This window comes from Pleuronectes platessa, chromosome 14 (genome assembly GCF_947347685.1).
Source record: "Pleuronectes platessa chromosome 14, fPlePla1.1, whole genome shotgun sequence".
Classification (NCBI taxonomy): Eukaryota; Metazoa; Chordata; class Actinopteri; order Pleuronectiformes; family Pleuronectidae; genus Pleuronectes; species Pleuronectes platessa.
Genome location: NC_070639.1, coordinates 7,764,117 through 7,790,807, shown reverse-complemented (window position 1 = coordinate 7,790,807; position 26,691 = coordinate 7,764,117). Strand labels below are relative to the sequence as shown.

Sequence of the window (26,691 nt, the reverse complement as noted above, 5' to 3'; positions counted from 1 at the left end):
AAGCCAAAGAAAAGGGCCGGGTCTAGAGCCAGTGTTGCTAAATATTCCACAAAACCAGAGATTTCCGTTTCTTTCCCCTCTTTCCCTCACTGGGCCCTTTATCCTGACCGAGCTGAAACTCGGTGTAGGAGCTGAAATCTCTCAAAAACTATTATGAGCGTGAAAAACATTCATATCTGATGGTTAAACAAGGTGTTTACAAGGGGATTACAGTCATTCTCTTTTATCTGGAACAGTCATTTTTCTTAAATGGGCCTTTTTTGGAAACTAAGACTAGTCTCCGGTAAAGCCCAGTGGAGACAGGTAGCGTGTACATTGAGACAAACCCTATAGCAATTACCCGCATTATGTGGGGATAAATGTCTGAAGATATTCATTAACTGGTTGATTTACTTTGGAATTTGAGAGAGAGCGCGGCTAAATACTTCCCTCCTCATCTGTATTTACAGAGATGAGAGAGAGAGGAAGGAGAAGTCTACAACAACACAGCTTTAATACTTTGGGTAGAAAAGCTGATTCTCACAGCGGAGCGAGAGTGAGTAATGTTTGTTTGGAGAACGCTCTGCTGCTCTCCGTGTGGTTGGCAGTAACTGATCGCCGCCGGGCCAACCGGCAGCCTTCACATTTGCGGGAGAATTTATGATCAAGTGGTTTAAGGTTTATGTCCAAGCCTCGGAAATACCACACCAGTGCTACTGATGGAGGAGATACTTTACCTCATTACCTCAGCAGGTGTCCGGCCTGTTAGATTTTCCGGCCATCCAAAACAAACTGCCAGGAAACATGATTTGTGTCATAGCACAGATATGCTGGTGGCAGCGTTTGGTGCTGGAAGTACGATGTTTACTGTTTACGAGTGCCAGCCCAATTTGCCCACTGCCAGCCTGTCATTGTCCTGCCAAACATGTTGAGCGTTACTGATCCCACCAACACACACTGGCCGGATTGGGGTTCTCCATAATTCCTCCAGACAGCTGGACTCAATTACTCCCACCAGAGAGAGAGCCATGTGAGGGATGGGTTAAAGGTACGATTTTCAACCCTCTACTTCCACAGAACTTGTGTGTTGACACTCCCAAAACATACATTTCAACCGAGTCACCGTGGCCACAACCGGCTGAGCCACAAGACAGAGCCAGGGTGAGAAGGCTGATTCAATAACACCTGATGGCATGAATCAAACTCTTCTGAACCTCCATCAGTCAATCATAAACTCAATTATCATACCAGGGCAAAGATTTCATTCTGGTTCTATAGTTCTTCTTCCCGTAGTTATGATTGAACGCAGCCTGGAGCGGGGCAGACATCATGTTCAGGGTTCACTGAAATGCCAGCGGTGGCCTTTCAAGCCGCACGTTCACTGAATTTATTAGTGCGGATGGATATGCGGAGCGACGAGCCACTGAGGCAGACGCCACTCGCTCACTGGCAGCTGAGCCTCAGACCTGTCACAAGTCAGCTCGACGGCTGCATCTTAACACGCTACGTTAGACATCACCGGAACATGGGAAAACACCAATAACAGGAGTCAGGACTGTGCATGAGGAAGACAAGTGTGAAAATATCCCTTGACTCAAATTTTGGCTGAATACAAATGTAAAAAGTCTTACCAGTCCAGCGATGGGCGTGGGCAGCCTGTTAACCCTCTTGACGACACCAGGCCTGATTTTGTTGATCAGACTGTGAACAGAAGAAGGAGACACAACATTATGGAGAGGAAGGGGTTGTAAGTGAAAGCCACTGGCCATTGGCTAGACTGGTCTAACGAGCGAGGACGGAACAAAAAAAGATGTTGCAAAACCTTGGTGTTGTGTGTTTACGACTGGGTTTAATGGCGGCCACCTGGCTCCAGTTTAGTAAATGGTCTGTGCCACACCGCGATGTAAACACACTGGGTCCCTCTGCTCCTAAAACATACCCTCTTCTACTGAAACGGCCCCAAACAAACCATGAATAACCACATAGCATACCAGAAGAAGAGTGGGGATTGTTTTTAAGGGGCAATGCGATGAAAATGGTACTGAATTGTTTTGTTAAGCTAAAGTGGTAAAAATGTCCATAACCTTCTCCTTAAGTAATAGCATTTACTTAATTACAAATACAAGGCATATAATGAGTAGCAAAATATCCTCAGAATAAGGATGGATTCATTTTGTATCTTTATTATTATTAATTTAATGATTAATTACATATAAAACAGTGAAAATATATTTCAGAGCTTAAGGCGCAATCAAAAGCCTACAAATACTGAATAGACTTTAACATGACATGAGAAACAAGTAGTCCAAAAATATACAAAATGTCTTATACTTATCCAAATAGATTCTAGATTAATGCTCTGTTGATTCATAGTTTCAGTTCTGACTCAAGTCATAAGATGTTTTCATATTGGCTCCTGACACAATGTTATAAACAAGACAGATGCACCAATGTGCCAAAAGCATCAACAAATGTGTCTGCTCAAAGTTAAAGGGACTATTTCATATTCTGCTGAATGGTTAAATCCACTGTGTAACAATGCTATATATTCTATAGGTTGATCACATATGTTTTGTGTGTGAAATCACAATGTGTTACAAGACAAAAAGGTTAAACTTTCGCACCATTTGCTTGTATTTTTTCAAACTTAAAAGTTCAACGTGAGGCAGAATAATTTGTTTAAGCAGGTTGTTGTTTGCAGCTGTCTCAGCAGGGATAGAAGCAGCTGGAACAGGAGATGTCAAACTTTACAGGGGAGGACATGAAGCAAGAATGCACAAGGTATTTGAGTCAGTCACACTCTGTAAGGAGGTAGGTGGCCAAGTAGGACATAATCATCTGGGCGATCCCCACTAAACATTACTTTCCAAGTAGTTGTGACAGGTTAACCACAACACAATGGGAACAGAGGCTGATTTCCTCTGTGAAAGTGAGTAAATCGCCGTCTTCCTCTTGGTCCCGCTGAGAAAACATGGATAGCTCTGTGAACGAAAGTGTCTCTGTTGTTCTCTGAGAGGGAACAAACAGCGGAGCCAGGCTCAAATCAGCAGAACGAGGGGGCTTCATCATTGAACCGCTGCCAATAGTGGTTTGGAAGATTCTGCAGGGGCAGCCGGCAATTACAGCTTCCTGCTGATTCGTGCAAATCCCATCACTGCAAGTCCGTCTAGTGCTGCCCACACACAAAACTCCACAAAAGGACATTGATCCTAAACTTCGCTCTCACACATCCCCGATCTGAGAGAAGCCACAACTCCACCACTCTCAGAAGAGCATCAATGTGAAAGCCAATTCTGCGGAGATAAATTTGTTCCTCCAACTCGTCAAAACTCTTGATGCACCCATGGGTAATGAGAAAGCAGGGTGCCCCGGCTCTCCGATGTGGTCTGGGCTGGAGGCTTCCCATTCACGACACAGCTTTTCACAGCTCTCATTAAAGCAAGGGTGGCAATCTGCCCGTCCACAGATCTGTAACATCTGCTAAACAGACAACAAGGCTCCTCCTGAAATAGATCACACTTTATGTTCTCAGACAGGACCATAGAGGGCAGATCTGACACTGGCAAGATCAAATAACTACATAATACAACCTCTATTGTGCCGAAACAGTGGCTCACTTCATGTGGCCGACAAACAAACAGCGCCCGGCGAGGGGTCTGCCTGGGAAATATCAGTAACACTTACGTCGGAGCGCAGACCAGGGGGAGAGCAGAGGGCTTCCATATGAATGAGTGGCTTAAGAGAGGCGCCTGGTAAAAGCAGAGTACTTACTCACACAGCAGAACTCCGTTCTCCAGTGCTGATCGGAAGTTGCTGCTCCCAAATGTTTTCTTGGTGACTGCCTGGAAAGAAAACGGATACAAAAACAGTGAGGAAAACAGCAAGACGGGTTGGGTGAGGAGAGGAGGCGGGGGTTTGGGTTTGTGGTTATGTGTGTGTGTGTGTGTGTGTGTGTGTGTGTGTGTGTGTGTGTGTGTGTGTGTGTGTGTGTGTGTTGTGTGGCAGGGAGGCTGGAGAAGAAAGGTAGGATGTAGAGAACAGTAGGAGAGGAAGTAAGAGCTATTTCCTCCTGCGTTCCTACAGAGTCTCAGGAACAGGGTTAAGGCGCAGACCTTCAGGTATTTCTCCTGGATTCCTGCAGAGGTTTGATTCTTCTCACTTTAACACTAAAAAACACTGGTTAACGGGAATAGCGGCGCTAAAACTGTGCTGGAGCCAGCGTGCCCCAGCCGCAAGGCTATGGCAGCATCTGGAGGAGCACAACGCTGGGTTATAGCCTCATGCCTTTCCCATGATCTCAAAACCACCACTGCAGGAACACTTAGAGCCACTATGTAGGCAAACATACACACACACTGCATGACGTGCAGGTACACAAACTTAAAACATGGGTATCTACAGTACACAAATGTTGACGTTACACTTGTCTGTACAACTTAATATCGACAATCTGTGTTTCAACTGAAAGACAATAACAGTTGCGTATTTTCATGTAAAACTGCAGGTGGTTGGCCCATTATGTTGGTGTTGATGGCCGCTCCTTAACAGAGCTTCCTGTTTTGTTTGGTTAAGAATGTTTCCACAATCAACTGCCTCACCAATCAGCACCTGAGCTACTGAATCCAACACAAACAGAGACAGTACAGAGTTAGAGTCTACTCCTACAATTTCTGCACAATCTTTTCTTTTTGTAATGTCACAAAATGTTCTGCATCTGGATGTGTATAATTATAGAGAATTACAAATGGATGCAAACAATGTGTGCATAGTAAGTGCTGTACTTCATGAGTAAATATCAAATACGTTCCATAACACCCCAACCTTCATTGTCTAAAAAAAGGTTTTAAAAACATTCTGAAACGCATCCAAACACAAACAACTTGTTTCTTGACCCGTGGCCAAACTACATTTTTCCAAAGTTGGCTAAATTATGCACCAAGAGTCAAACAAACAAACTGGGCTGAGAACTCAGCAGAAGTTGGGACTACACGAGCAGCCACTATGTAATCCTGTTTTGCTGCAGCATTAAGTTCTGCACTAGTTGCTGTCTGAGGATGTTTATCAGAGCCTGACCAATATATGGATTTTTGGGGGCCAATGCTGAAACCGACATTAGGGAGTAGAGCAATTCCCACACTAACATATCCGCTGATATATGTATTAAAAGAATGAAATGATTCCTCAGACGCTGTTATCAAACCCTCATGACTAAGACGATGTCATCAAGGTTTGATATTTGACAGTTTACTGTGGACTATTGACAAATACAAAAATATACAAGAAAACAGAAATACAAAGATAATAAAGAACTGGAATTTTGGAAAAATAAACATCTTTTTATATAAAATGTTATCATTAATGCACATCTGAAATGTTAACTCTCAAAGTTTAGGTTTTCGTATTGACGCATATCGGCAAACATAAGTTTCAGTACTAAATCTGTGAAAGATCCATATTGGCCAAATGATAACTAAGTCAGGCTCTAATGTGTATTATTTTGATAATACTCAAAACAAAGTGGTGTTATATGCATAAATAGATGAGTAACTATGAATTATATGGTGTTCGGTTTTAAATCTGAATTGGATTATTTATACAATCAAGAAAACCGATGAGTAAACAGATTATACTGCAGGAATATAGTAAGGTAGGACATCTGTCATCAGCTTAAGTACATACACACAGACAGACACGCAAACAGCCAAACAAGTTGGACTGGTTGTGCCAACCAAATTGATCAAATGTGCCTCGGGATGAAGTGTTTTGTCCTTTTGTCCCCGTTTTCCTTTCAAGGATAAAGGACAAAAAACTGGAGTACTTGTTGGCCCAGTTAAGTACAGGCCGTCACGCTGAGGAGGACAGGAGAAACTGGAGCAATCGGACAGATGAAGGGAAAGACACTATTATTATTTTTAAAAGAAACGTACACCTGAGAACACGCCCTGGGTAACCTGACATGGGCAAGGCCTCAAATACCCAACATTCCAAGAGAATTAGACCATGTTGTAATAGACAAATGAGATAAAAGCTTTGACACGGCGGCTGTTTGCGGCTACAACACAATGCACAATGTGATTAAGCTGCTGTTGGGAAAGACTTGTCTTTTGTTTTGTTTACAAAACACACAAAAGGTCTTCGCCAACTTCTATTTCGATGAGTAAAAAATAAAACCAGACACAAACAACGCAGACAGACACACTAAGACTCACACAGCAAACTTTACAGTGCGCTGTGCAGTCAGTCAGACTCTGTTGTTGGCATATGAAATCCTGACCCCTACTGTTCTATGTATGTGGGGGCACCAGCTTGGGTTCACATGCACGCAAACAAACAATACAGACGGAAAGGACACAGCAGAAAGTGTAACTCCCTCTTTCAGTGATGCTTATAAAAGGTGTTAGTTGCTTTTATGTCTTGTTCTTGTCGAAGCTACATCACCCAAACACAATGAATGGGTTAATTGAGGTAATATCTCCTGGTCCAAGTGTGTGAGGCGGGACTGGAGCTGGCACTAAGCTGGCTGTAGCAGAACACGTCTCTAGTCTCCATCCTGGACATTAGGGGTATTAACTCCCCCTCAGACCCGGCCCTCTCTCGCCCTCTCTCTCCCCTCTGTTGAATCTGCCATGTGGAATAACGACTCTAATCTGCAGCAACACACTGCCGCTCCAAAGGGGGAGATTTAAGGCAGGGGCAGAGATTTCGAAAAAAACAAGTTTGCCTTCCTGCAAAAATCCAGCACCCTCGCTCGCTCCCCTCAAGAATGTTCGGCTGAACGTGTGGAGTCTCATGATGACCCACCCCCTCACGTTAAGTGATCGAAACGCGGGTCCTCAGAGTTCATCGCTGAGTCTCCAAGTGGTCTGAAACATCTGGGAAATCAATTATTATATTTGCGGTGAACCAGGAAAGGTAACTTGGTGGAACACAAATAATCAGAGGAATCTACAGGGTCCCTGCGTCCGTGACCACAGCTATTGTTTATTCATGCCGGGCACTGAGGCAGAGCAGTATTCAAGGTTTGTGCGGATGCAGCCCCCCCCCCCAAACACAACCACAACCCACCCCTAATAATTGTTTGCTAAAATTCTTTGTCCCTTCTGCGGAGGACAGGGAGCATGGGTCGTCGGAGGCCGACAGGGACGTCATCCAACTATTCCAGGGTTCTCGCTCAAGACAAATATAACAGCGGGGAGGCCATTAGTACGAGAACAAAAATAATCAGCATATCAAAATAACAGTTACACTGACATGTAACTCAGCCTTTCGTGTGAGGTCCTGCTTCATGTGTGTGTGTCTGTGTGTGTGTGTCTGAATGCATATGGCCTGGTTTTCTAATTGCTCCCTATGAAAACAGTTGAAATGAAAACACAGAATGTGCAGTGCCACAGTGACGTGATGAATTCTTTGTCCTATCAAAAAGCTCCTGGCACAAGAAGGAACCCTGTGACGTGGGTCGTGGAAAGTAGTTCATGGCTACTGGCTGCAGGACCAGAGTGGAAGGGCAGAAAATTAAATGAAAGGAGAGAGGTTATGGATGGAAAGATCTGTCTCTTTTCTTTTTACATGCGAGTGCAAATTTATTGGTGTTGGCTTCTTTTTTCTTTTCTAGCTCACCTCATGTGGCCTCTGTCCATGCAGATGGTTCTATTTTGAGGTTTTGAGATGGATATCCATCTCTGGCATTTTGTATTTGCTGCCACCCAGTAAATGGAAATGGACAGAATTCTGATACCACAGGATTGAAAATAAAATGTAATATACTGTTGATATATCACTGTTTATAGTGTATACTGTTTTTATCAATGTTTGTCTTGGTAAATCGAAAAATTTGAATATAAAATATTCTCAAAAATAATGTAGCTTGTAAATCTATCAATCTGTCCCTCTATCCCTCTATCTAACTATTATCAGTATTGGACATAATCATTAGTTGCATCTCGGGGCCCTTGATTGAAGCATCCAGAGTATCAAACCCCAAAATGTGGATTCACATGCAAACCACATTAAGGAAGCATGGAGTTGTTCCAGTGCTACATGACTATCAAATCTAAAGAAATGCACAGGATCGTGTTACCTGGGATTGGCGGCTTTGTTCCAGAGAATGTGAGAAACCCAATATGGTCCTTTTCAAGCAAAGACAGGGGAGCAGGAATCAAAACTAGAGCTGACACCTTATATACAGATTACGACCTGAGACCAGATCGATTGCTGGAATGAAGCTCTGCCTTATAAACCTGTTTAAAAGGAGGTATTCCAAGAATTCTGGGCAACACCTCGATGACTGGAGAAAACAAAGTGTTGCCCATCACAGACCAGAACAGAGAGAACTGGTATGATGTGTCTGACACTGTTGCCTGTGCTTGTTGACACTGAAACACACCCACAACCAAGCGCTCTGTAATCATTAGATCACTGATGGCATACTAATTTAGTTTCACTCATAACGCACCATGTTTGTGTTGACAGACTGCTGCCTTCTGATCCTGTGACCTGTGAGCGGCATTACCGCTGCCACTTGTTCCTGCTTGTCATAACAGCCACACTTAAGGCCTCTGTGTTACATTAACAAGGACCTCTATTATTCCACTATAGGCCCTGTGGTCGCGGAGCGCAGCCCATCGGCTCTGAGGGGGGGCAGCGTTCACGGCCACGGCGGCTAATGCAGGAATGTGTCCATGTGACAGGCTCCAGACCATTTCGTTTAGCTTTTAACAGCGGCAGCCTCAGCACGCACACATGCCTCTGTTTAAAGTGCTGCGAGGCCGAGCGGCTTGTTAATCAGTCAGTGACAGGATCCACAAAAAGCCACAGAGCTCTGTCTTTGAAGGGAAACTGGGCCGGAGCAGATTGGCCCTGTATTTCCTCCATGTCAGGCCTCTCATGCATTCCCTGTAAATACAGCAGCTCCACACCTTTACCTGCTGAGCTTGTTCAGCTCTCCTCACTCTCCCATAATCGCCACACACAACCGGGGCCCGAGATTATGGCCCCCACCCCATGTCCAAGAGCTGAGCCACTACAATGGGCCAGTGTGCGAGCGTGCAGAGACACTGATGTCACATCGAAAGCATTCAGATTCACCCCTCATGAAATTAGAACAATATTTGTTTAGTTACAGCCATGCAGCAGCTCCGCGCCGCCCTGCTGGGAAGAGAATTTGTGAGATGAGGAAACATAATTTTTTACCCGCTTGTAAAGAGAAAAAGAAAAGAGTGAGACTCTGGCTGAGGGCTGCATGGAAACTTTGGATAATTTGACTTTGGAGAAATAAAAGGGGCTGCTATTGAAAGAGCTGGTGAATCACTTTTTTTGTGTGAGTTGCTTGCCATTTCTCATTTTGATTACCGTGTTAGAGAAGTGGGCACAGGACGTCCATAAAAATAAAGTATTTTGCCACAGACAATGAATCACCTGTTGAATCCTTTATTAGGCAAATTACACATTTTCCAGGAACATCATGTACGCTATCGCGCGGGTCTACTTGAGTTGTCTGCTCTCCTCTGACATCTTAAACAGCACTGACAAACGTTTAATCTCCTCATCAGAAACCATGTGAAAGGTCCATCATTTTATGAATGTGGGCTTACAGTAGCATCTTGCGTCATTCAAAGCAGTTGTTCTTAATTGCTGGGTCTACGTTCCTCTATTGCAACTGGAGCCTGAAAGCCTCAGGGACATATAGTGATGAGCAGGACCAGGCAAGATCTGACAATGAACAGTAATGATGAATGGAATCTGTCATCCGAAGAGAGATCCAGAGAAGATAAGGAGACGGCCAACTGATTTCTAGTAGTGGCAAAAAGAGAAGACTGATCTCACCACCTCCTAAAGAGGAGAGGTTAAAGGCGACACATGCCTCCATACATCTAATGGTCCATGCAGGCTGCCATTATCTGGAGCCTGGGGGCAAGAAGCTGAGGAAGCTGATCAGTTTACAGCCAGACCTTCAAATAACTCAATCTGGAATGAACTGAAGGTAAAAACATCTTCAAGGGGTGACGGCAAGGATTTCCAGATTACCCTTTAATTGAAGCCTCTAAATCAAGAATAAACACAAAAGTAGCACAAAAACGGAATTCCTAAAGTGATCACCAGCTTTATCTCATCTTTGTGTCATCTTGCATGGTTTTGAAATGTCTACAAAAGTGCGTAAAGGCCGTTTTTAATGTGTTTTCACTCACCTCAATCCATCTCTGCGCCTCTGAGAAGGCTTCGTCGCAGCCGACAGAGGACTGCTCACGCCACTCCATCACAGAAACGTATTGTCCGAGCTGCACCGTCGGGCCAATTCTGCTCCTAATGGCCCGATGACATGAATGAGGGCGAGTTTCAAACAGGCGCACACTAATGAAGCCACTTAAAAAAACTCGTTTGTAGCGCAGACACACGAGAGCGCAGGTGAACTTTTAGTCATCACACTCCTCATTCATGAACATATGCCTCCTATTGTTCATTTGCACTTGCTCATCAAAGGGATGAATACAAGATGGTAACAGTCATGCACTCCCTTCTTCTTCACCGGGCGGCACCCGCGTACCTACCCGCTCCTTGCACCCGTCACACCTGCGCTGCGCACGGCGTCCTCCACCTTTTACGCACGGGCTGTCTCACCTCACCTCGGCTGCACCGGTAGGAAATGTCCTCCTTCCTTTGTGGAGGTTTAAGAGCTGCAAGAGCTGGCGGCTGTGGAGGGTTGGACGGTTTCCCAAAGTGGGGTCCGAGGACCACCCGCAGGCCCACAGCTGAACACTGGCTTGTTATTTCCAACACTCCTGGAGGATTTCATCAACCGATTCCAGGTTCTTCACCGCCTCCACGAACAACAGGCGAGATGCTCATCAGTGGGATTCTATTTACCGAACAACAAGCAGCAACAAAGAATGTCCTCAGACTACGACACAGCTCCTCAGACAGACTTATAAACCTCTTCAGGTCTGCTGACCACTAAACACATGGATGCCGCAAAGTTTCCAAGAGTCTGGACAAACTTTCCTACTGAAAAAGTTTCAAGCCTCTTCGCTCCTCAAATATCTTTCTTATAGCGCCACTCAGCGGTGGTCAGTGTGCATTGGAGAACCTGAAAAACTAAACCGACACTATGCGTCATGCAATTAAGAGCATTGATGGCAACAAAGCTACGGTACTTTCGGCGAGTTCTTGGTTCTGTGCTACATTTATTTGACCATTGTAATTGCTTTGCAGATTCAAATTGTCCACACAAAATGATCACCTCAAAAAAAGGTTTCATGCATTGATTTAAATTCCTGTGGTTTATTAGTAGTTAAAATGAGTTCAGCCTTGACCAGCAATATTACGATTTTACTTCTATGTTCATCAAACTTCTGTAAAATACTCTAATAAACCAAAGGGAAAGGAGGCTTTCTGCTAAATAAGGCAGGACAATATGACAAAGATTTTATCAAGATAACATTTTCATATCAGTCCTAATATCAATGATTATCGCAATAAATATCACTATTATTTCTTTTAATTTTTAAGACCGATTTTTGCTAATGGGTGAGGGTTATGGTTTTACACTCTTCTTCATGAGCAGAGAATGACAAACACTCCATAAACAGCAAAACATTTGATAAATCTGAAGTAGAACCTTTCTGTTACAGCTTCTCGCTGTGATTGCACAATGTTTTAACATTTGATATACAACACTTTTGTTATATTGCTATTGAGAACCTGTTCATCAGAATTTAAACCCAACATATATAAAAGACAAGAGTACAGGTATCTGTTAAAGTATCTGTCATTTACAAATCTAGATATATAATCTCAATGATTTAAATCGTTTAGTAAATATTGGCATACTGAGAAAAATGAGCAGGTTCCTGGGGACATTAAAATAAACACTCTTTTCATTCCCAATGTAGTATGCCAAGATATTTTTTAATTTCTCGTCAGGCTCTTATAGGTCTGGTATGTCTATTCCAGTTACATCAATCCGGCTATGAACCTATCGAAATATAATTAACACACAAAACTTAAACAGATGGATATTTTTAAATAGCCAAGAGTCACATAGAAGGGTCAATGAAAGAAATGTTTAATAAATGTGCCTTTTATTTGACAGACTTTCTAATTCTTATTACAAAAATGTAGGCACCCGACACTCGGATGTACAGTTCGCATTTTTCAGTTAGTTAGAGTGAGCCACACACGTCAGGGACATTCTTTCAGCTTTTTTACATTTCATGAGACCATTAAAAACAGAAAACGGCTTTAAGCCATGACTGAAAATAAAGCCTTGCAAAATACAACTCTTCGGGTGCTTTAGAACACGTGGTGCGATTTATGATCACAACCAAATCACTACATTTAGTACGTTTGAATCCAGAGTAAAAAAAAGAAGTGTTACAGTTTGTGTTTTCCATTGAGAGCCAAGCATGCCAAGTACACACACTTAAGTGCAGTGTCAGCTTAGTGCAGCTGTCGTCTGTATTGCAGTTAGAAATGTTTCAGCAGTGAAGATTTTCCTCTTGGCAAGAACGACCAAATTCTCTTTCAGTTACGATTAACGCGCAACTAATTATTAACAACAATATAACTTTAGAATGATATCCCTGACATTTTTATCATTTTCCCCACATCACTTTCTGAAGTGCATTTTCCAATAAAGTTAGCACTTGAGAATGTTTGGCAGTAATGTTTTCTTTGTTCTCTCCAGTCCCAGGGAAGGTTCCTAAGAATCTTTGGAAAGGGCAATGATGGTGAAGCGAACCTCCTGCGGGTCCCGAGCCATGAAGACCTTACAAACCTCTACAGCGTCCTGCAGTGCAATTGAACACAAGAGGAAAGTGATGAGGTGCCAGTCTGATTAAACAGATATTTTTACGTAGGCATTTGTGTTTTATTTTGGGAAGTCGTACCTCGAGGAAAGTGTCTTCTGAAGTTTTACTGTGGATAATGGGGAAAGGCTTCCGGCCATCTGCGTACAAACAAACCACAACATTTCACTTCATCAAGAGTTTTCATTGTTTTAAAGTTGAAATGTTGAATCAAAGTAATAACTGTCAAAAACATGTCAAGAGACAACAAATACTTCTCTCGTGGTGAACTCACCCAGTTCATACAACTGTCCTCCGACATTCACCAAAGCTATAAAATGCAGATTCACTTTCTCATCCAAGCTCGGAGCCTACAACAGACAAAAACAAAAACTTTGACATTAAGTTATAAAGTTCAATAGAAAACATCTGAGAGAAGCGACCTGAGGGAAAAACTGAAAATCTCAAACTCGTACAAACCTCGGTCTGTCCCTCCTGTGCACTCGACTCGTGGGTAACACGAATACTCTGAAACAAGAAGTAGGAAAAGTCAAACATAAGCTTCATGGCAATTTTCTCCAAAATATTTGAGCTGGCAAATTTTTTGGCAGCTGTAACGGAAATCAAGTCTATGCAGCTGTTACACGTTCTTATTTTTCTGTTGGATAATGTTTGAGGCCTTGTGTCATACATCATAAAAAAGGGAGTTACTGGAAACTTAGATAACTTTTCTCCATCTTCTCTAAACCATTGTGTGTGCTGTTCCCTCAGTTACTGACAAACATTGCAGGACGGCAAACCCTTAATTCCTTTATGTGACCAAACTAATCCCAAAACTTATTATAGTCTTTCACTCATGTGTCTCTCTGACCACTTCATTGTGCCCCCCTAGAGAAAATATTTGTTCCTCAGCATTTTCCTACCTCGTCTTTTTCCAGAAAGGCAGCCCTTTCTTTTGGAGTCATTGCAGAGGTTTTTTCAAAAAACTTCTTAAGAGCAGAATCAGACTCTGAGGAGAAAGAACAACAGACACGATCATCTCTCTAATCACACAGCTGTCAAGATCTCATCTCTACCACCCTGTACGACGCGAATAAAATAACTACTCACCAAATTCCAGGTGTTGCTTGTTGTTTGCCACTGCATGAATTAACCCTATTGTTCCACAGGCATTTCCGATGGTTTGCTTAATGAAGAAGACATCGGGAGAGATCTCCTGTCGCTGTTCCTTCAGTTTCTCTTCCTCTTCTTGCTTGAAGGCCTCGTACTGGACGGATGCGTGAGATAGGAGACAAGTTTGCTGAACATTGTTTCATATGGCATAAACATAACCTTGCGCAACCACATGCACAGACATCTACAGTTAATCATACACCAAAAGATGTTGCAGGAATACATTTACAGTACCTTCTCTGTCACTGGGAAGAGGAGCAGCACTGCACACACAGGTCTTGGCACCATGCTGAGGAGCTCTGGATCTAATCCATACACGTCTCCAAATTGCCAGGTTGGCTTCATGCCCAGACAGTTAACGAACTGCATGAGGAGAGAGTAAATGATTATGCATACAAAGACATGAAGCTGACCCATCAACATCATCCAGACAAGTACAATATAAAGTTAAGTTGTATAAAACTTATGAAACAAACACTACGATATTAACTTTAGTATTTTTAATCTTTTACCTTAGCCATGAATTAGCCACACTAATAAAGTCTTATCTTTTCTACAGCAAGCACATCTGGGTTTATTTCTTTCTTTCTTTTGCGTTGACATTTATTACCCAGTGTTTGTTGTTTATGACCGATAAGCTGCACTGGCAATTTAACACTGACACAGAGAGGGAACCGTGCAACCTTTGACAGTGTAAGGGAATTCACCTGAGCAAAATGAATAATAAGCTTATATAATCTGGCTCTCTTTCACAAGATATTAATTAACAAAGTAAAAATAACAAAATAAAAAACGTAAATAGCTGCATGCCAAATCAACCTCTATTAGTTTCTAAGTTACAATTCATTTTATACCATTCAAAGAAACTCACAAGATGATTCACCTGACAAAAAAAACCTAAACTGATGAAAACTTAATTAACACATTTCCTCAACATATTGGCTTTAATTGTTGTTGTTTTTTATTAAATATAATAGTTTTAAATTCTTTGGTTTCTTTGTCGTGATTGTTCCATAAACTGATTCCTTTCACTGTAAGGCAACGTTCCATCAATTGGGTTCTGAATCTCTTATTCTTTAAAGATGTCTGCCCTTTAAACTTATAACTTTTCTGGATGTTGGAAGGCAAACTTTCTTCTTCTGCTTTATACATCATTTGCAGAATACTGTAATCTACTAGTTCCTGACATTTGATATCCCAGTGTGCTGCCAGTGCATCCTGCTCAAACCCTCCCTGGTCTGTGACTCCTGCTATAACCAGACAGCCGCACATTACTGCATCAATATTTGATGTTCAGTGGAGGTAGCATCGTTGCTGTGGAGGCCCTGTGCCCCAGTCTGTGCGTCTCATTACCGCCGATCATTCAGTGGCACCAGGGCTCAGAGTCACTCAGAGGAAACCACTCACCTTCGTCATGACCTGACCAGAGAAACAAAACACACAAAGGATAAACAAAGTGAGTAAAACTGCTGTTAGTGCAGAACAGAGCCACCGCACCGGGCTGTAGCTTTGTTCTCGGTGCTAGCATCAGTTAGCCGGCGGCGCTGACATGCCCTGCCAATGAATGACTACGCTAGAAATAGACAGTAAATAGACACATGAACAGCACTGACTTCTGGGTTGGACTCCAGGGGCAGCCATCGTGGAGAGTCCATGATGAGGCGAGGTCGAGTGTTTAGAATCGTTCCGGTTGAGAGCTGATTCGAATTTACAGAAATCTGTCTGACAGCTGAGAATCACTTCCGCGTCTGGAGAGCGCATTCTGACATTCAGGGGAAACGCGGGGGGTGTTCCGTTGTTTATAAACTATAAATACATCTCAGCCAGAGCTCTACGACACAAAAATACATTGTGAATATATGAATTGATTCTTTTTATATATCTTTAATGGACAGACTATGGTTATTTATCAACAAGATGGATATATTTTAATGTAGCAGCAACAATATGAGACCAACAGTGGATCATTCCAGAGTCATGGGCGTGTTTCAGAGAGACAGATTCACAGCAGCTGTAGTTGTTTATTTCCCAGAATATTATTACGTTTGCATGTCCAATATAAATATATATATATTTTACACTACTTCTACTACTACTACTACTACTACAAAAGTTGAGCTATCACAGAACATCAGTAACTTATTTACAGATGATTTTTTTCATTCTAAAATTAAAGTTTTTAATAAGTCAGCCAGAACACTTCAAGTATTACATTATATAATATAGAATATAGAATCAGAATCAGAATCAGAAGTTGTTTATTGCCAAGTAGGTTTACACCTACCTGGAATTTGTTCTTGTTTCCTCTGTCAGCAGCTGTGAAGGATGATTCCAAGAGAGGACACTACAGATAGAAGACACAAGGCTACATGGCCCGAGCCGAGCAGATCAAAGCTCTGGTCAGCCAGATGAAAGAAGGTAGATGTCATCCGCTCATCTATTCTACTATTCATCCATCCATGTATTCATAAACTCATCTATCCATCTATTCGTCCATTCATCTATCTACTTGTCCATCCACTCATCCATCCATCCATTAATCAATCCATTCATCTATTCATTCATCCATCTATACATACATACAAACTTACATTCAAACATTCACCTATACATACCAAACATATCAAGCCGTACATCAGCAGCTCACTGATGGAGGTCTGGGTGGAGGACCCATACATAAGACACACCCACCAGGTACGTAAGTAGTTATGACTCATTAATATGAGTTAACCACATTTAAGAAAAGTATCGATCAGACCAGCTAATTCATAACCTGAAGCCAGTTCTTCCATCTTCTTCAAATTTTTTCAAGGTGAGAAAGTTATGTTAAAGACAATCAGCTGTAAACAGTAATGATATTCAAGCTGTGTTCAGACATGAACTTACCCTTGTACTGTATCTCATATCCAAAATGCCTTTCATCCCCTCTCTCCACCACAGCTCTACAACTTTGTTCGGTTCTGCGAGATGCTGCTCAAAGCGCCGTGCAAGGTGAAGAGGATCCATCTCCTCACCTCACAGGATGAAGTAGGTTATTTATATATATACTAGCCCACGGCGTCCTTTGCACTCTCTGATGGTCGTAATATGATGTTTGTTGTCTTCGCTTGCTCCTGCAGCAGGACAGCAGCCAACAGACAAGAGCTTTGGCTGAACTCAAAGAGAGTCTCAGCGCTCACAGGATGGATCTGGATGTGCAGTACTCCTCCACCATCCACGACAGGGAGAGTAGGTACAGCTGTCACACATCAGCCTTCCTATTTTGCCTCTCTGTGAATGTATTTCGTGGCCCGGATACTAAATATTATTTAGTTTTTACAGGTTTGACAATGGTTGGATCATAAAGATAGGAAGAGGATTGGATGGCTTCAAGAGACATAAGGTGAGTTTCCACACTTCCTAGTAATCAATCCTTTAATTGTCATGGAACATTGTCATCTGGTGGTAAATTATGTTTTGCATTACGTCCCACAGGGACGCTTCTCTATTGGATATTGTGACTATTACCTCAGACAGTGCCATGAGACCACTGTCGACATTTTTCACACCCAACACACTAAAACACTATGATATTCCTCAAGCTGGACTTACTGTTATTCTATCTCAAGGGACTTCATCCACTTTCCTGCCTTTAATGCACACACATACTCATCTGCTCCACTGATGGATTTTTGCCTTCATGTAAACTATAGTGATCAGCATCATCTTACATTACGCATCTCGAACTATCGACCAACTATGTGATGGAATATTTTATATATCTTCTCTGGATTTGTCTTCATCACTTTTGAGTAGGGATGGGTATCGTTTGGTTTTTATCCGATACCGGTGCTTAAACGGTGCCTGAACCGATACTTCAAAAAATGTTCACAAAACGACGCTTTTTTATTGCCATATTTATTAACTGTTTAAAGTAGATTATAAATATAAATAAATACAAACACTTTTAACTGAAAACTATGAATTATATATGAACTGTTAACAAAAATTTACACTATACTTAAATAAATAAAAATAAATACAAAAACACACACACTCTGACTCGTGACTCTGACTTCGGTGACTGAGCCAATTGAAGACTGAGGGTCGCTTCCATCGCACGGAGACCCCCGTATCTCCACGGCTGGGGCTGTCGCAGGCAGGCTTTGGCCCGCCTTCGTCCCCCCAAAATGCAGACGCTTTTGTGAAACCTTTCTCGGCGTTGACTTCGTTCCTCCCGCATTCAGCCTTTCCAAGCCGACCCAGAGCCGGTCGCGGCGCACCGCCACGGAGGAAATGCACCCGGCGGGGGCCAGCCATTGAGTTTGTGCTTATCTTTGTGTGAGAAATGATAATTTCCACTTTAATTCAAAAATAATTTCAACTAATCCTCTTCATACTTTGTGCCAGAAACATCTTTCAAATAGGTCCAAAGACTTTCAGCTATTATAGCCCTTACCTGACTGTCCAAGCTAAATGCCTAACCCTAACCAAACCCCAACTCAAATCTAATTCCAACCGTAACCCTAAAACCAAGTCTTAACTATCAAACAGTCCATTGAAAAAGTGAGTGCTGATCAAAATGTCCTCACTTACCAAAAATCTCCTCACTCTGTAAGTCTACGATTAAAATGGTCTTCACAAAGATATAAGTACAGGAACACACTCATGCCTTTCAGATTTTTCAGCAACATTTTTCTTGTTTCTCCGTTCCTCAGCTAATGATTCAAAACAAATAAATTCAGAGCAATGTATTGAAGAACTTCATATTTTTTATTAAAAACAATGGGAAACTGTCACATTATATATACATGCAGAGCACCTGCAGATGTCAGATCATAATGAACATAATTTTGACATTGAGGTCAAATGATCACCTCGGACAGGGGTCAGGGTTCCGCGGGGTTTGAAGTCGTGAAAGGACGAACCAATCCTACTCCAAGCTAGGTTGAGCTTAGATCGACTGACATCTGGTCGGAGAGTCCCTATTGCACAGCCAAGCCTCTCATAACTTATTCGGTGAGTCGAGTGACTTTTAAGCACCTCACGGTAATCAAAAGTTTTCTTGAGGTCTAAAGCCAAACGATGCTGCTCCTCTTGCGTGTTTGTGTGTTGGACCTCCAAAGCCTTATATTTTGCCTCCAAAGCCTCATATTTAGCCCCGATGTTCTGGTTCTCCAACCTTAGTGTTTCCATGTCATACCTCATGCCCTCTGTAGCTGCTGAGACTTTTCTTTGGATCACAATTTTTTCCAACGCCCTCGAGAGCCGGCCTTTCTCCCTCTTGAGTTTTTCTTCAAGTATTCTCCCGGTTTCTCTGAGGTCCTGATCAGAAAGCCGACTCTTGTTTAGGGCTTCCTCAAGACGGACCTGTTCTTTTTTGTCCCTCTGCTGCTGTTGCGAGAGCGCAGCCTCATAATCCCTCTGGAGTTTAACATTTTTTGACTGCTCCTCCATGAGGTCTGAGGCCTGCACGGTATCTTTCTTCAGTTTGGAAATAGTATTGTCCATGGTTCCAATATCACATTGAAGATTCTCAATACAGAGGTGAAGGGATTGGATTTTTTTGTCTTTTTCACAGTTTCTCAGCTTCAGCTCACAGAGTTCCTCTTTTCGATTATCATCTGATTGCAGCTCACATTTGAGTTTTTGGATCATCTCCTCATTGCTTTTGTGATCCGCTGTCATTTCTTTAATCTGCTTTTGAAGCTTTGCGTGTCTTTCCCGATGAACCTTCTCCGATCTCTTAACATAAGTCATTCTAATTTTCGTATATTCCATTTCAACTCGAAGACTGTCTTTTTGAGCTCGCTCATTCTTTAAAGCTTTTGAAAGAGCGTCTTTTTCTCTTCGCTCCTTGTTCATGGCTTCTTTCATTTTGACTTGATCTCTTCTCAGTACCTTCAAGTCCTCAAGAGCAGCTTTGAGTTTCCTTTCCATTTGTAGTTCTCTTTGTTGTCTATAAGAAGTTCTCGATGTACTGGATACACTCTCCTGTGAAGCATAAGATAGTTATTCTTTTTCATTCATGTTCATCCTTGAACAATGTTTTCAATTCACCATATTTATCAAGCTATTAACGTGTTTATTTTACTCATAGCACAGAAATATTTAAATATAGTAAAGTGATGAAAATATGTCGATAATAGTTAATATTAGATGCAAGGTGGGCTACACTACCATGCAAAATGAATGATTGCAAGATAAGATAATCAATAAATTAATAAAAGATGCCTTCTCTGATTCTTTTCATTTCAAGTGTATTCTTAATTATTTAAGTGGGCTGAAGTCTGTAGCTGATTTTAATTTAAACTATTAAATCATTTTTGTGGTTGTGTTTTTTGTTTATTTTTAGTATATACAGTTACCTCCTCAGAATCGGATATGAAGTTTTTCTTCTCGGTCTCTTTGTCAATCTCCAAAGCATTGTGTCCCTTAATCTTCTCCTCATTCTCCTCCTTACTCGGCCTCTCAGTCTCGTCCTCCATCTCCTCCTCAATCTCCCCATCAAAAATGTCAGGGTTAGGAGGACACGAGAAAACACTTTCCCACAATGACATTTTTGTGGCTTTTACATTCAGTCTACTGTGTTGTATTAAGTACACACAATTATTGCCAGAGGATTGATGTGTGTCCAACAGCCAATTAATGACCTCCTAGAGGGGTAACATTCTAGCCCCATTGGCGCATGTTGCCTGACATTTAGATCAAAGTCAGAAATGTGATTGCAAAATCAGGAGGAGTGTAATGTACTTGGTGTGATTTATTAAATAATAAGGTTTATTTATATAAATATGATTTGTCCTTCGCAGAACTTTCACAAGCAGTTCAAGGAGATGGCAGCTGCAATGGAGACTGTATGATGGCTGTAACACCTCAGTGCTTGTAAGCAGTGGAACCCTAGTTGTATTGGCACTGGGGTTTGTCTGCTGGCTGTTTTGCAAAATGTGCATTCGATTTGTTCCAACTCTCAGGTTTGCCTTTAAGTTTATATATTTTAATGCCATTATTTCAGTGTATGGGTCATCCTTCCATCAACTTATCTAGATATCAGGAATTTAATGTGGTGTATACATACGCTGCTAATACTACAAATCCATGACTAATAATATTTGTGTTCATTAATTACAGAATGTAGAACATTGATATGGTTTACTTTAATCCGTTTTCTACTGGCTTTGTACTTATTATACATTTGCACGGTTGCTAATGTTTTGATTCAGATCGAGGGCAAGATATGTTGATTGTTCTGCTATATAATATGATGAATGCTATTTAGTTTCATATAATGTTTAAAATTGTCCATATTAGTAAACCGTCCTGTCATGTTTCGTCTAAATTATTTTTGGTCTTTATGTTTTTCTTGATAATGTTTAAGAGTTTACTGTGATTCTGCGTTTTGCCTCTTTTGTTTTTGAACCATCTTCACTTGAAGTATTAAATACTTATTAAATGTAAATCTTCATTGCTTGGTTGTTTGATCACAACTTCAAATCTCAGAGCAGATTAGGGAAAAGCAATTATACACTGACAAAGGAATCAGTAAATGAACATCACTGTTTACCATCTGACTACTCTGTGCATGATAGAGAAAAAGACAATCATATAGGATTGTTTACCCTTGTTCAGTGGAGGTGTGCACACATAGGTTCATTCATTTATTTTTTCACTAGAATGCATTGTAGACATGGCAATTCAACATTCAAAAATTCCAATTTAGAAAAATTGCATTGTTTATATTATTAGTATTTCTATATTTCTTTATGTTTATAGTACTCCTAATTTTAGAATTCAATATTTTCATAGTTCATGTGACCCACCAGCAGTTTGAGGGTTGGGGTTCAGTGGCAACTGCCTCAGCGATGGAAGGTTATATATGGCAAAGCTACTATTTTGGGGATGGGTGGATTTATGGCATTTGGTAGATGCAAGTCCTCTGGTGCATGATGTGATTACAGCTTTCCAGAAAACCTGATTCAGCACCGCCTGCTTATAAACAGATATTAGTTAAATGTTTTTCCTCCTGTTTTTTTACTGTAGAAGCATAGAAATATTTAAATATAGTAAAGTGATGAAAATAAGTCGATAATAGTCAATATTAGATGCAAGGTGGGCTACACTACCATGCAAAATGAATGATTGCAAGATAAGATAATCAATAAATTAATAAAAAGAGCCTTCTCTGATTTTTTTCATTTCAAGTGTATTTTTAATTATTTAAGTGGGCTGAAGTCTGTAGCTGATTTTAATTTAAACTATTAAATCATTTTTGTGGTTGTGTTTTTTGTTTATTTTTAGTATATACAGTTACCTCCTCAGAATCGGATGTGAAGTTTTTCTTCTCAGTCTCTTTGTCAATCTCCAAAGCATTGTGTCCCTTAATCTTCTCCTCATTCTCCTCCTTACTCGGCCTCTCAGTCTCGTCCTCCATCTCCTCCTCAATCTCCCCATCAAAAATGTCAGGATTAGGAGGAAACGAGAAAACACTTTCCCACAATGACATTTTTTTGGCTTTTACATTCAGTCTACTGTGTTGTATTAAGTACACACAATTATTGCCAGAGGATTGATGTGTGTCCAACAGACGATTAATGACATTGGGGTCCTTATATGATTTGATCTCACCACAGACATAAAAGGATTCACCACAATCATAATAGGATTCACCAATTCCTTTGATGTATTTGATGACTAAGCTCCTAGAGGGGTGACATTCTAGCCCCATGTTGCCTGACCTTTAGATCAAAGTCAGAAATGTGATTGCAAAACTTTCATATGACAGTACTTTTTTTAGATTATGTTTGAGATGTTTGGGTTTGGCAAAGCATCCTGGAAGCCTTCTGTAAAAAAACAAACATCAATATGAAGTATAGTTTTTGTGTAAACAGAATTTAGTTTTTATTATTTCTGTAGTGGTGCTCCTCTGTTAGACACACACAAGTGCATCTGATCAGTTGATTAAACACCCTTCTTTTTCACTATTTCTGTAGGGACAACTCATTGATATGATACAGCTTCTACCACACACACACATACACACAAACACACATAAGCAACATATTCAACGACCAAACAAGTACCTCAAATGGATAAATAAATATTGATGTGAAACTCAAGTTACATTTTTTTTACTGCAATCCTTGATGATGTTCAGAGACTCAAGATACACATTTGCTTACTTGTATGGAGGACCATACATGACTGTGGTATAAATAAATAAATGTATAAATAAATACATAAATAAATGCAAACATAAAAAAGTAAATAAATAAATACAGAAATAAATACAGAAAAAAAATACAGAAATAAATACAAAAATGTCTTAAATATATTTCCACATTTATTCATTTCCACATTTCTGTGTCCGTATGCTAATGAGAAAGGCGGGCCTAAGCGCAGTCTGATGCAGGATTGGATATATTTCTGTATTTATTTCTGTATTTATTAATTTATTTCCTTTTTTATTTATTTATTTATTTATTTATTTATACTTAAGTCATGTATGGTCCTCCATAGGCAGGGTGACATTTACGAATAATAAATAAAACTCCTCTTCATGTTGATGGAGAATATTGAGAGGAAGAACCTACATGTTGTACACACTCCGTTTCAATAGGTGGCGGTGTTTGCCTTTAACGATAACAATAAACACTGATAATAAACAAGAGTAAATGTAATACTACTAGCCGCTCTCGTCCAGTGAAAAGTGGTTTAATCGGTGAGTAGCTGGTTTGCGGTCTGTTTCCAGAATCCATCACTTCAAATACACGTTTTAAATTCACTCGACAGGTCTTAGAAGGTGTCAAATCCAACGATCAGCTCGCTGAGCTGACGGCGCTCACACCGCGGTGACAGCTCCGGGAGAGAAGATGCCAGCAGCCGCAGCAGAGGTGTCATGTGGTGGGTTTAACACGCAACACGTGGCTCCATAGACTTTTTCAGCATGTTGTAGTTTTTACTAGAAAGATGACTGAGTTGTGTTCATCACACGGAGAGCTCCAGCACACCCAGGGAATACATGCTAACTTCCCTGTTAGCTTCGCAGAGTAGCTAGCTGGAGGCTACCACCCACCCATCACCTCTATGTTAACCAAGCCGCATCATCCCTAACTACAGTCAGGCTTCTGCTGAGATGATAACTGGATCCAGGATTTATCTTGGACCAGTACCAGGCACTTCTGGTCTCAGCCTCCGCATGACCTTAGCCCCCATATGTTCCACTCATGTATTATTAATGTATACATGTGTTTATGTCACAGGAGTTAAGGTCGACTGTAAATGACTTGATGTGTCTAACTGCCTGTAGATTTTTCATATTTTATACTTTATCTGTTGGCCCTGCTTATTATACTCTGACATTTCACCTCATTAGTGTCCGGATTAGTTGATATATTTTGACTTTTTGTTGAAATACAGTTAAAATACAAGACCTTTCTACCGAGCCATCTTCAGTTAAAATGGGAAACAATACACAATAATAATATATGCTGATATATGAATAATATAAATCCTACATCTTATTGTAAGTGATTTGTCAAGGCAAGTTGGTAATGTATTAATTACAATAGTCAGACTCGCAGGACGCCCTGTCAAGCCTCGGTAAAAGCCGCTCTTGATTACTGATCCTCTTGAGACCAGTGTTAATAGGAGCACAAATGTATTATGGGAAACCTCTGAATAAATGAGTTGCTTCACGTCTGCATTTCAGGCATCAACAAAAGTGTGGACAACATCTGCCGGCTTTCTCCAGATCTGTTAGAAGAAGCAGTGAGTATATGCTCTCTCAAATTGTGTGTGTGTGTATATATATATATATATATATATATATATAAAACCATGCAGGCTAAAATAGAGGTACAATTGTATAAATTACTTCATATATTGATTAATTTCTAAGTGATTAATAGAGAAAAGAGAATCACCACACAAGTCACATGTCTTGGTATTATTAGACTCTAGTATTGGTTTGATTACCATGAGCAAATGATTCATTCTTCTTGTCTAGTTTTGAGACTTGGTACTGGGTGAAGTTACCGTGGATTAAACCTCCCAGTGGGCTAACTAAATGCCATGTAATACTGCTCATTGTAGAGCTATTAGCAGCCGTGCTCTGCACAAGGTGCAAAGGATGTGGTATTGTTGGCAGAGAGGTTCTACAGTTCCTCTGAAAACTAATCTTCGAATCTCCACAGTGTCAGCATATTCTGACCTATCTTCAAGGGCGAGCTGCAGGAGTAGATTCAGCTCAAATATCTGATGTGAGTATATTTTCTTGGATTTAAATTTTTTAACTCATAGTCACCCAAGCTTTTCAAGGTTCCTCTTTCATTTCACTTTTTTTTTCTGAGCAGTCATTTCAGAGAGCTGGAGTTAGACTTGACCATGAAGCCCTGCAGCACATGATCCGTTTCCTGTTGCTCACATTCAGGTATCTTTCCTCTGATTTTACAACTGGTGGACACGTCTTCTATCATATTGTACATATATTTCTTCTGTAAAAGTCACACAAACATAAGCACACAGTTGTACTATAAGCTGTGACAGTAACATTTCTGTCACCAGGTCTGCTGGGAAAAACAACCTGTCAGGAGATGACCTTGTGTCGCGGCTGGAAGAAAGTAGCAACAAGTGGTCTAAAGCTTCCCTGCAGGTGTTGCACAGGTTGTGGAGTGAACATGGTGCATCAGTCCACACTCAGCAGGAGGTCCAGGCAATGCTCAGCATCGGCCAGGTACGTTCAGATTTAATACAGAAAAGCAGCCGCTCATTTTTAAATATTTTTTGATGACCTGAACACAGAGTTGCTTTCAATTTTTGTTTGTTATGCCGCATCTGTCTAGCTAGTGGACATCCAGTGGAAGCTTGGGATGGCGGTGACCTCCGACACCTGCCGATCTCTCAACTCTCCATATGTGTGCCTGCTGCTGAAGATCGCTGAGCCCTCGGGACAAATCTGTCTGAAGTCTTTTGAAATGACCGTTCCACAGTTCCAGGTCTGGATTTATTGATGCGATTGTAATGTTCTTGTTGTGATTTATTAAATAATAAGGTTTATTTATATAAATATGATTTCTCCTTCGCAGAACTTTCACAAGCAGTTCAAGGAGATGGCAGCTGCAATGGAGACTGTATGATGGCTGTAACACCTCAGTGATTCTAAGCAGTGGAACCCTAGTTGTATTGGCACTGGGGTTTGTCTGCTGGCTGTTTTGCAAAATGTGCATTCGATTTGTTCCAACTCTCAGCTTTGCCTTTAAGTTTATATATTTGAATGCCATTATTTCAGTGTACGGGTCATCCTTCCATCAACTCATCCAGATATCAGGAATTTAATGTGGTGTATACATACGCTGCTAATACTACAAATCCATGACTAATAATATTTTTGTTCATTAATTACAGAATGTAAAATATTGATATGGTTTATTTTAATCCGTTTTCTTCTGGCTTTGTACTTATTATACATTTGCACGTTGCTAATGTATTGTTTCAGATCGAGGGTAAGAGATAGTGATTGTTCTGCTATATAATATGATGAATGCTATTTAGTTTCATATAATGTTTAAAATTGTCCATATTAACAAACCGTCCTGTCATTTTTCATCTAAATTATTTTTGGTCTTTATGTTTTTCTTGATAATGTTTAAGAGTTTACTGTGATTCTGCGTTTTGCCTCTTTTGTTTTTGAACCATCTTCACTTGAAGTATTAAATACTTATTAAATGTAAATCTTCATTGCTTGGTTGTTTGATCACAACTTCAAATCTCAGAGCAGATTAGG

At 40.8% G+C, this 26,691-nt stretch overlaps 4 protein-coding genes across 13 annotated transcripts in view; 2 read left to right on the top strand and 2 right to left on the bottom strand.

Moving 5' to 3' along the window:
• The window catches only part of lmo7a (LIM domain 7a), a 48,056-nt gene extending 37,563 nt beyond the window's left edge, over positions 1-10,493 (bottom strand). For 4 of the 8 annotated variants that reach the window (XM_053439324.1, XM_053439327.1, XM_053439326.1 and 1 more), the window contains exons 1-3: positions 10,164-10,493; positions 3,751-3,821; positions 1,611-1,680 (exon numbers count right to left, since the gene is read on the bottom strand). In XM_053439324.1, coding sequence (XP_053295299.1) covers positions 1,611-1,680; positions 3,751-3,821; positions 10,164-10,232 — 210 coding nt within the window. In that variant the 5' untranslated portion in view covers positions 10,233-10,493. The remainder of the gene's footprint in view (positions 1-1,610; positions 1,681-3,750; positions 3,822-10,163) is intronic. The other 4 variants (XM_053439333.1, XM_053439331.1, XM_053439332.1 and 1 more) reach the window with 1 other exon arrangement.
• A 1,543-nt stretch (positions 10,494-12,036) lies between these two features.
• On the bottom strand, positions 12,037-15,685 carry uchl3 (ubiquitin carboxyl-terminal esterase L3 (ubiquitin thiolesterase)). 2 transcript variants are annotated; one of them, XM_053439350.1, is made up of 9 exons: positions 15,545-15,685; positions 15,339-15,350; positions 14,166-14,294; positions 13,869-14,025; positions 13,682-13,767; positions 13,239-13,286; positions 13,054-13,129; positions 12,861-12,919; positions 12,037-12,760 (listed from the first exon to the last, which is right to left on the bottom strand). In XM_053439350.1, exons 1-9 carry the CDS (start codon positions 15,584-15,586, stop codon positions 12,674-12,676), a joined length of 696 nt encoding a protein of 231 aa, XP_053295325.1. In that variant the 5' UTR covers positions 15,587-15,685; the 3' UTR covers positions 12,037-12,673. The 2 variants fall into 2 exon arrangements, with proteins under 2 accessions (XP_053295325.1, XP_053295326.1); XM_053439351.1 differs by lacking the exon at positions 15,339-15,350.
• An 888-nt stretch (positions 15,686-16,573) lies between these two features.
• LOC128455630 (MIT domain-containing protein 1) lies at positions 16,574-21,107 on the top strand. Its single transcript, XM_053439355.1, has 5 exons — positions 16,574-16,625; positions 16,872-16,958; positions 17,051-17,163; positions 17,253-17,313; positions 20,723-21,107. Exons 1-5 carry the CDS (start codon positions 16,581-16,583, stop codon positions 20,771-20,773), a joined length of 357 nt encoding a protein of 118 aa, XP_053295330.1. The 5' UTR covers positions 16,574-16,580; the 3' UTR covers positions 20,774-21,107.
• A 2,422-nt stretch (positions 21,108-23,529) lies between these two features.
• commd6 (COMM domain containing 6) lies at positions 23,530-26,639 on the top strand. Of its 2 annotated transcripts, XM_053439352.1 has the most exons (8): positions 23,530-23,628; positions 23,700-23,810; positions 24,619-24,677; positions 25,103-25,168; positions 25,262-25,338; positions 25,473-25,641; positions 25,751-25,903; positions 25,994-26,639. In XM_053439352.1, exons 2-8 carry the CDS (start codon positions 23,780-23,782, stop codon positions 26,042-26,044), a joined length of 606 nt encoding a protein of 201 aa, XP_053295327.1. In that variant the 5' UTR covers positions 23,530-23,628; positions 23,700-23,779; the 3' UTR covers positions 26,045-26,639. The 2 variants fall into 2 exon arrangements, with proteins under 2 accessions (XP_053295327.1, XP_053295328.1); XM_053439353.1 differs by having other exon boundaries at positions 23,553-23,810.
• The last annotated feature ends 52 nt before the right edge of the window (positions 26,640-26,691 follow it).

What these genes read in the sequence shown, in the direction of transcription:
- uchl3 (XM_053439350.1), bottom strand. Translation starts at nt 15,586, where the DNA reads ATGGACTCTCCACGATGGCTGCCCCTGGAGTCCAACCCAGAA. An exon ending in TCTTCCCAGTGACAGAGAAG is followed by an intron (nt 14,026 to 14,165) that starts GTACTGTAAATG and finishes GCATCCGTCCAG; the next exon opens with TACGAGGCCTTCAAGCAAGA. An exon ending in CACAGGAGGGACAGACCGAG is followed by an intron (nt 13,130 to 13,238) that starts GTTTGTACGAGT and finishes TGTCTGTTGTAG; the next exon opens with GCTCCGAGCTTGGATGAGAA.
- LOC128455630 (XM_053439355.1), top strand. Translation starts at nt 16,581, where the DNA reads ATGGAGGTCTGGGTGGAGGACCCATACATAAGACACACCCACCAG. An exon ending in ATCCACGACAGGGAGAGTAG is followed by an intron (nt 17,164 to 17,252) that starts GTACAGCTGTCA and finishes TAGTTTTTACAG; the next exon opens with GTTTGACAATGGTTGGATCA. An exon ending in ATGGCTTCAAGAGACATAAG is followed by an intron (nt 17,314 to 20,722) that starts GTGAGTTTCCAC and finishes TGTCCTTCGCAG; the next exon opens with AACTTTCACAAGCAGTTCAA.
- commd6 (XM_053439352.1), top strand. Translation starts at nt 23,780, where the DNA reads ATGCCAGCAGCCGCAGCAGAGGTGTCATGTG. An exon ending in CAGATCTGTTAGAAGAAGCA is followed by an intron (nt 24,678 to 25,102) that starts GTGAGTATATGC and finishes GAATCTCCACAG; the next exon opens with TGTCAGCATATTCTGACCTA. An exon ending in TTCCTGTTGCTCACATTCAG is followed by an intron (nt 25,339 to 25,472) that starts GTATCTTTCCTC and finishes TTCTGTCACCAG; the next exon opens with GTCTGCTGGGAAAAACAACC.